This window comes from Penaeus monodon, chromosome 42 (assembly GCF_015228065.2).
Source record: "Penaeus monodon isolate SGIC_2016 chromosome 42, NSTDA_Pmon_1, whole genome shotgun sequence".
Classification (NCBI taxonomy): domain Eukaryota; kingdom Metazoa; phylum Arthropoda; class Malacostraca; order Decapoda; family Penaeidae; genus Penaeus; species Penaeus monodon.
Window position 1 is genome coordinate 11,316,791 of NC_051427.1, and position 10,000 is coordinate 11,326,790.

Consider the following 10,000-nt stretch of genomic DNA (forward strand, 5'->3'; position numbering starts at 1 on the left):
GGGGGGCCGGGGGGGGGGGGGGGTTGATATCTCTCTCTCGTCTTTCTCCCTTTCATAATTTTCTTTTTTTTTTCCTCCCCTCTCTTCCTCTCTTCTCTACTCTCTCTCTTCTCTCTCTCCTCTCTCTCTCCTCTCTCCTCTCTTCTTGTCTCTCTCTCTATCTTTCTCTCTCTCTCTCTACTCTGTCTCTTTTTTCTCTCTCTTCTTTCTTTTCTCTTCTGTCTCTCTCTCTCTTCTCTCTCTCTCCTCTCTCTCTCTCGCGCTCTCTCTCTCTCTGATATATATATATATATATATATATATATAAAATATATGTATAATATATATATATATATAATATATATATATCTTTCTGTTTCTTCTCTCTCTCTTTTTTTCTCTCTTTCTTTCTCTCTCTCTCTCTCTCTCTCTCTCTCTCTCTCTCTCTCTCTCTCTCTCTCTCTCTCTCTCTCTCTCTCTCTCTCTCTCTCTCTCTCTCTCTCCCTCTCTCTCTGTATATATATATATTAATATATATATATATATATATATATATATATATATATATATATATATATATATGTATGTATGTATGTATGTATGCCTTTTTTGTAGTATCCCGAAACTCTTAACAGTTTGAAACATTGTTTCAAGTTATATCACGGTCGCTACAAAACACGATATTATCGAAGTTTGTAGTGACATACAAAGTTTTGAGAGAAGTTTTTTTTTTCTATTAAAGTACTTGATATGCTTGTATGATTTCTAATTAAAGCAAAACATTGTGGAAACTTCAAATAAAATGGAAAAAGTACCTGCTTACTCTACAACTTATATTGTTTAATACACCACCCGTCCCTTCGGAAGGCTGTGGAAAGCTTAAATGTATTTCTCAGATTCAGTAAAAAAAAAAAAATTTTTTAGTACATACATTAGGCCTTCTTTGTAACATTTCCGAAACCCCTAACACTTTGATGCACTCTGATACATGTTTGCCCTTTAAGCGTACATTATTGAAGTCTGTTGAAACATCTTTTCCGTTTGTATCAAAGTGTATGCCTTCACCTGGATAGCCTCCGGGCTAGTACACTGGTAACGTGTCGGCCTCTCATCCGAGGGGTCGGCGGTTCGCGCCCCGCCCAGGCGCGAGAAGTTGCAATTGTCGCCCGGAGGTTACTGCTGTGGCTGGGCACCACGGCGGGTAAGGACTAGGTTCAGCCGAGTCAGCACCAGCTGACACACGTGAGCGAGTCGGCATTAGTCGACACAGGCCGGGCTCCCCTCATAGCCCGGGCGAGGCTAAGCTTCGCATATCGGACTTCACCTGGATACGGTTTGATACACTCCAGCCAGCCAATCAGAGCGGGATATTTTTCAGATGTATTTCACGTAGTCTCAGATAGGGTTTTATATTTTCATTAATTGCGATTCGCATAAGTTTCTTGATAAATAAGATATATTGTAAATGTTTCTGCGCCTTTTATGGCAGTACATCAAATACAGTCATATGACGTGGTATTAACTTCGATGGGATAAATATATTAAAATCATCTGTATCTCTATGATATAATCTTGCAGGCTCAAAAATAAATGGCTCTGTGTTTTGAGTAAATGACCGTGATCAATGAAATTACCTAGTCGTTCCGTTTCCTAGATTTGGACACGGAACTCGCTCGCAGCGGATACGATATGATGCCCTCACACTCTCTCTCTAAATCGATTTCTCTCTCTCTCTCTCTCTCTCTCTCTCTCTCTCTCTCTCTCTCTCTCTCTCTCTCTCTCCTCGAAGTAAAAAAAAATGCCATAGCGCATAGAGATCGTGACGTCACAGAAAATAATTTGTCATTATCATTATCTGTATTATTAATATTTTATGTCATGCGTTCTATATTATGTATTTATGTTATGCATTCTGTATTATATATTTATGTCATGCGTTCTATATTTTTTGTATGGGTATTTTCTTCGGAAAATACTTGTTACATCTAAAGGTTGCGAATGCGCGGCAATTTTGACAGTTATGTCAAAAGTCTTCATTCTCGTTTCGGAGTTGAAGTTTGTTTATAGTGCTACATGGATTTCTATATTGTTTCCTAATATTCTTGCGAAAAACGAACTCGTAATGGAATTGTAACGACCTCAGCCATAACACTAAATTTAGTGAAATACAGCACCCGTGTTTCAGCTACAGAAATTCGTCTGAAGTTCGGTACTTCCCAACCGCTCATTCTTTTCCTACAAGGTAAACCCATCGAATCTTGGTTCGTGTTTTTACTATTTTCATGTTTTTAATCATCTGAGATACAAAAAAGATACATTTTTTTTGGCTCGTTTTTTTCTGTTATGAGGGAATTCGTCCATACCCCCCTCTCCCATAACCCATACAGCAGTTAACCCCTAAACGATTTCCACCAACTAGCCCATTCCTTAACCCCCTCCCCCCTTTACAGATGAACCTTTCGGGCAAGTTTGTCACAGAATTGACCTTGTTTGACCCCAGCGAAGGCCCGGTCAGGACTTCACACATTAACCTGGGCGTCTTCCTGGCCACCGACCAGGCCATGGGGGACCATTCTATTTACAAGGTGTCGCCCGTTTCACCCCTGGCTCTGCTCAAAATTAAGTAAGTTTGTGGGGGAATTTTACTCTTTTGGCGGGTTTTGTTTTTCTTTTCATCATGATTTTAGTTTTAATTTTCATGGTTGTTATCATTATCATTGTTATTGTTATTATCATAATTATCTTTACTGGTTATTATTATTATTATTGTGATTATCATGATGATTACGTATTAAATTCGTTAGTATTCTTGTTGCCAATACCATCATGAACGTTGCTTTATCATCATCACTATAACAAACATCAACATCATTAATCCCTCCCCCCTCCCGCCAGGACGCAAGACAGACTGGTCCGCCTCAATGACATGCCTGTGGAGGGTTGGTCTCACAGCAGCGTCATCGACTTCGTCAGGAACCTTACCCTTGCCGATAACGTTACCTCGCCGCCCTTGCCTTCGCCCGCATGCACACCCGCGCCCACGACGAAAGGAGAAAGAGGAAGAACAAAAATTGGAGGAAGAGGGATAGGAGGAGCGGGAGAAGGAGCGATAGGAGGGAAATTGTCAAACGACCCAGGGATACTCGTGCCTTTTTCTCTGGTAAGGCTTTCGTAAACAAGAGTAAAACATCATAATTTTATTCTCTCGTCATCTTTTAAAATGATTATTGTCTCCGTATTAGATTGATGATTAATTCTTTATTTTTATCCTCCAATTTGCGCCTACCCCCCCCCCACCCATCACGCTTCATGATTATATTGTAATGATTATCATTTTATCGTTAACCTCTTTACTGCCTAAATTATCGTGATGGTAAAATCATGATGTCAGATAATATAAAAAAAAGAGTTAAAATATAGCAAAACGTAAAAAAAATAGAAATTCACTACAAAAAGGTTTATAGTTATTAGATGATATAAAGAGATTTAGTAAATAAAGTGTGGTTAATGAATGATATAAAAGGAGCGTAGTTGTTGGACAATCTGAAAGGTATAATAGCCTAAGTCTAAACAAGCAAACAAAGAAAAATACAACATTCGTATCTCTGTTATCGCATTTGTCTTATCGTTAATTCCCCTTCATTTCAAGAAAATCCTAATTTATCGTTATCATCTCTTGTGAAGAACATGAACTTATTAGGCAAAACGTGAAACTACAATATTATCTCTTATCGTTACCATCCCTCCGTCCCCATTCCTAAGGGAATAAAATAAATGCTCCGTTGTCATTTCTTTATCGTTACCCTCCCTTTATAGGAACGTAAGTTAGTGTTATCGCTTATTTAGGACTAACATGAACTTATTTCTTAATTGCTACTATGAATGAGCATCATATTTTTATTGTTATTTCGCGTTCGGTGTTTAAATTATCGTTATCACCCCTTCGTATTAAAGCTTGATAATTATCTCTTTATCTTTACCCTCCCTTTAGTGCCTGTTTACCCCCCCCCCCCTTCACGATTAGATTTAGATAATTATCATTTTATCATTGTCCTCCTTCATTGCCTAAATTATCAAGATTTTTTTTTCGTTATCGATGATAAGTATAAAGGTTATCTCATTATCGTTTATTCATTATTTGTGTCATTCTTATCTCTTTATCATTATCTGTCCTTCATTATTAGATTATAATGATTATCTCTTTATCACTTTCCCTCCTTCAGTGCTTAAATTATTGTGATCTTTCACCCCTCCTTTATCAGATTACAAAGATTATGACTTTAATGTTATCACTCCTCCATGGATAAAGTTAGCCTCTTATCTCTTTATCGTTATCACTTATTCATTTTATATCATAATTTTTATTATCTTTATCGCTATCACTCGTGTATAATTAATTTATCACTCTTATATCTATATGGTCACCTTCCCCCACGTCCATGATTAGCGTATCATTTCTCCTTATCGTTATCACTTATCCATGATTAAATTATCTATCTCATCTCTTTATCGTCACGCCCCCTCGCCTGCAGGAGTACCGCAGGGCAGGGAAGATGGTTCGTTCCACCGACGAGGCGCCCACGAGCAAGCGAGTCGAGGCCTTGTTGAGAGTTCGACGCAAGAGTGAGCCTTTAATGTTTTTTTTCTTTCTTTTTTTTTCTCCTTTCTTTAGTTGATTTCTGTCTTTGTGTCATTTCTTAGGGTTTTGACTTTTAAGTGGTAGTCTTTCTGTCTTTTTTTAGTTACACGAACATACGCACACACACGTACACGCAGACAAACAAACACATGTGAATGTGTTAGTAAATAAGAAAAAATTGCTGTACATACTAATTATAGCTAATGCAACAATAATGATGATAAAGATAAGATGAAAATTAAGATACTAATAATGTTTGATAGTGATATTAGTGATAATAATAATGATAACCATAATAATTAGAATATTGAGAATACGAATGATATTAATGAGGATAACTATAATCTTAGTCTTAGTGATGACAATGATCATAGTAACAGAAATAACAATAACTATAGACGTAATTGCAACAGTAATAGTAAACACAACAACATAAAAAAACATCTATACAAAAAAAAAAAAAAAACATGAAAGAAACAAACAAAAAAAAAATATATATATATACCTAACTAACCCCTCTCCCCCCACCCCTTCCCCACATCGCTAAAGGAGCCACAGTGGATTCGGTCAAGGAATCCGAAGTCAGAGTCAGGCACGAAAGCGAGCACGTCATGAGGCTGAGACTGAAACATGACCTTCCTCTCTACGTCAAGGTCACCGCGAGGCCGAACGGGGTCATGGACTTGAGGACAGGGGAGACGGATGCTCATGACGAAACAGGTGGGTGAGAGATAACGAGATAAAGAGGTAAATAATGAAATCAACGATAGTAAGTTGATGAGAATTATGAGATATAACAGAATAATAATGATAATAATAATAATAATAATAATAATAATATAAAAAAAAGAATAAATTGGTGAGTTGAGAGATGAAAATAAACGATAAAGTACAAAATGAAATAAAAGATAATAGGCTGATAAGAACTGATTTATTTATTCATCCATATATTTTAGATTGCGTAGGGAGAGATAAAAGATAAAGGTCTAATAACAAAATGAAAAAAAAAAAATATTTTCTTTGTGAGAACTGAAATATCTACATTTTTATATTGGATAGGTGAGAGATGAAAGATAAAAGATAAGGTGAGAAAAATATATAGATAAGAATTTTTTTTTTAGATAAGGTTGGTGGAAGATGAAGATAAGGTAAAAAAAAAATGGTTTGGTGGAAACGAAAAGAAAAGATAGAAGCAGGTGGGAGGAAGAAGATAAGATAAAGATAAGAAAGGAAAAGTCTGTGAGAATTTAAAAATATATATTTTTCATTTACCTATTAATAGTAAGAAGACGAAAATATGGAACAGTGAATGGGGAGAAGGAATAAAGATGAGAACTAAAGAACAAATAACAAAATTAGAAATAGAAATGGGGAGGTGAGAAGACGAAGAAGAGAAAACAAAAGAGAAATTGGATCAAGACGAAAATAAAAAACAAAAATACGAAATAGGTTGTAAGGCAGAGAAAAGAGAAAAGTAAAAACATTAAATAAAAGTGTAAGACGAAAAACAAAAGTGTGCAAAAAACGAAGGCAGTAAGTAAGAGATTAGGAGATAAAAATATATAGGAATAAATAAATGGGTAGGAAATTAGGAAGAAGATAAGAGAAATAATGAAGATAAACAAGTTCGTAACAGCAGACGAAGAAGAAGGAGAGAGAGAGAGAGAGAGAGAGAGAGAGAGAGAGAGAGAGAGAGAGAGAGAGAGAGAGAGAGAGAGAGAGAGAGAGAGAGAGAGAGAGAGAGGGGGGGGGGGGAGGATGGGGAAGAAGAAGGAGGAGAGAGAGAAGGAAAAGAAGAAGCAAAAAGAGAAAGAGGAGAAAGAAAAGAAAATGAAGAAAGAGAATGAAAAAAGAAAAGGAACATGAATACCAATCTCTGGAAAGTAATAACTGGCAACTCACCTTTGACACTGAAGATTCTTTTTGTTAAAATAAAAAAAAAAGTAAATGAAATAAAGCGATGTAAAGCACTAAAAGGTGTTGTATACGAGTGCAGACATACGCAAACCTAAGTATTAAGTGTCAGCTGATATAAAAAAAGGAGAAGTGCACACACCCAAGTCTGCTAGGGGCTGTGTCCTTTGTTTTAAATGTTTGTGTACAGTTTGAACGTATATATATGTGTGTGTGTGTGTGTGTATTCAAATATATATTTTCATATATATATATATATATATATATATATATATATATATATATATATATATTATCATATGGGTACACACCCAAGTCCGCCATGTAATGTGGAAATTGTTTATAAAATTTTGTATAAGGAAGGAATATATAAGAAAAGAAAGGTGTAGTATTGCACATGGGCAAACCCTTATAGTTTAGATGAATGTAATGTTGCATGTAATAGACGATTTTTTAAAACCAATACTTTAAGAAAAAAAAGCTAAAATGTACACCTATCTGTAAAGGATTTTATTTAGATTTATCATGTTAAACCACATTACACTGAATACGTTTTATTAACTGGATTCTGTTGTTTTATATCATATTATATAAATATATATGCTTACAAAAAGTCATTTGATTACGATGTATTGATTAATCTGTTCATCTTATTACAACGCTTTTATTCATATTAAATCAAAGTATATCCATCTTATCCTAATTCCTCTGTTTTAATTTTGTTTTAATCTTAAGCCTACCTATATGTAAAATAATAATTACATATTCTATTTCATTCTCTCCTTTTCAGTATGCTTCACGCTACACCTGTTTACACCCTCCCCTCCCTATGCTGAGGGCGGGCAGGTCGTGGTGTTGGAGACGGGCAATGCAGGGGGGGTTGTGCATGCTAACTCCCCTGCAAGCATTGGCATATTGGTGAGAGGAATTAGTTGCTACTCTTGTTATTATCATTATTATAATCATCATCATTATCATTATCATCATTATCATTATCATTATCATCATCACCAATATCATCATCATTATCGTCATCATTATCGTCATCGTCATCGTCATCGTCATCGTCATCGTCATCATCGTCATCGTCATCATCATCACCATCACCATCATCATCATCAATATCATCATCCATCATCATCATCAACATCATCATCACTAATATAATTGAGATTATAATTATAATCATAATTACTCAAATTTATAAAGCTCATTATCAGTATCAACACCATTATCGTAGTCGTTATTATCATTACTCTATTTATCATCATCAATATCATAAATATTATCTGTATCATCAATAACATACAGGAATTCTCATTATGATCATTAGCTATTGTCGCTATTATCATAATTATCATTACTAAATATCTTTCCTTTGAAGAATGCACCGCGCATTGTTCAAACAGTATAAGATACATTAGACTGATTTTGAGATTTCTTTATATTTAGATAAGAAGTGATATTCTCCCCATGAAGTACGAGCTCTTGATAAAGTACAGTCACGGACAACAATCATGTTGCGAAGGAAGCCTCAAATTTGTCATGCCCTGAAGATTAAGAATCTATCTATCTATCTATATGTATGTGTGTGTGTGTGCGTGTGTGTGTGTGCGTGTGTGGTGTGTGCTGTGTGCGGCGGCCGGTGTGTGTGTGTGTGTGTGTGTGTGTGTGTGTGTTTGTGTCGTGAGTTCGAGTTGTTTGTGACGGTGGTTGTGTTGTGTGTGCTGTGTGTGTGTGTGTGATGTGTGTGACAATTGTTGCGTGTGGTGTGATGTAGTGTGTGTGTGTGAGTTAGACTGTATGTGCTGGTGTGTGTGCGTGTGTGCTCGTCACGATGATGGTGTGTGTTAGTTTTGGAATCAAGCATTTACGATTGATTAACGTAATAAGTTGCCCTTATTGTAAAAATGGTGGTAAGAATTAAGTGTATTAGTGAGTTTAGCACAGAAAGGTCTGATATAATATAATCCCAACACGATTCTCATCAACACAAAAACGTCAATGACGTATGAAACAACAAAACAATAACCATAGATCCAAACGTATTTCCCCTTATTGTAAAAATGGAATGATATATAGCTAACTACTATTACTCCTTTTGTTTACAATCTTGCAGCAGGGCACGACTGTCCCAGTTTCGGCACTTACCCAGGTGGACATCAAGTTTTTCCTGATGCATAGCGCTGTGGGCAGTCCTTTCGTCTCTTTGAAAAACCTGCATACTGGTGAGGATCTGTGTTAAGTCTTTGGTGGGATAAGTCTTAGATCCCTTTCCTGTATAAAAAGGCACCAGCGAGTGTAAAAATTATTTTGCAAAATCACTTGGCTTTTTACCATTGAAGAAAACCGTTTGTTTGAATATAAGAATTTTGTTTTCTTAAGAATATACGTTTTTTTCTTCCTTACAAATATAAGACATATGTATCATGTAGTGATGTAAACCACTAGATCATACGACCCTTCAAAAAGTCCGTCTTGGATAGTATTTCCATAAGGTATGCCTTTTTTTTAAAGAACTGTTTGCATAAGCGTCAGCAGGAAGAAGAAAAATATAAAGAGGCGAAATAAGTATATAAAAAAATTGTTTGTTTAGAATTCATGTATACTTCTAACAATACATTTATATTATATTATTGTCCCCTCACAGGTAACTACTTGTCAGCTAGTTTAGAGGGCTTGAAGCTAGTACGACCTGACAACAACAAGCTGCTGCCAGATTCCTGTTTATTTCAAGTCCATTACTGCCAGCACTAGATTCAATTTCCTGTGTGTTAGATTAACAAAAAACCTGATTGTATATGTACGAGAGGATATGTTAGTTACCATGCCTTTATATACGTTTTGTTTGTAATGTGAGAAAGGTTTCGATTAATTTAAAAGGCGATTCTTGCCTAAGTGGTGTTGCATAAGAATTGGTCATGATAAATGTTTTATTTCACATGAACTGAATGTTGTTCTTATCCATATATGTATGACAGTTTTTGAATTATTTAAGGAACATGGATAAAGCTAATAATTTAGAGGAAATTGTTTTTACGGTCCTTGAATTCTGGTGATTTGTTTTGATAATAATGATAATAATGGTTATGGTAACGATAGTAAAATCGAATATGTGTAGCGAACATATGAACGAGTCGGATGGTCATGCATATACCTATGCATGATCTTTTGTGGTACAAAGTCCACGGACAACGCTGATGCTGCGAAACACGCAGCAAAATCTATCAAGCAATCCCAGGCTCCTTCACGAATGACTCAAAATATGTCCAGAGACCTCATTGGACTAAGAAAGTATGATGCATATTAGATATCTCTTATATGAAGTAAAAGAACGTTGTCTTTCAATACTAAGATAGAAAGGCATATGAAGTACAAAACACGGTCAGTACTTATTTTCTGAGCTGCCGCAATGGTGTTTTCATTTTTGCTGTGGAGGAGAGCTACTATCCTGGTAATGTCATTTAC

The 10,000-nt window shown here is 35.7% G+C and overlaps 1 protein-coding gene across 1 annotated transcript; it reads left to right on the forward strand.

Moving 5' to 3' along the window:
• Positions 1–2,429: 2,429 nt before the first annotated feature.
• Positions 2,430–9,557, forward strand: LOC119598908 (the record flags this gene model as incomplete). The annotated part of the gene is given in 7 exon segments (XM_037948621.1): positions 2,430–2,602; positions 2,875–3,139; positions 4,512–4,602; positions 5,168–5,338; positions 7,323–7,450; positions 8,652–8,760; positions 9,183–9,557. Coding segments are annotated over 7 exon segments (1,044 nt in total), but the record flags the coding sequence as incomplete, so codon positions are not given.
• Positions 9,558–10,000: the final 443 nt, after the last annotated feature.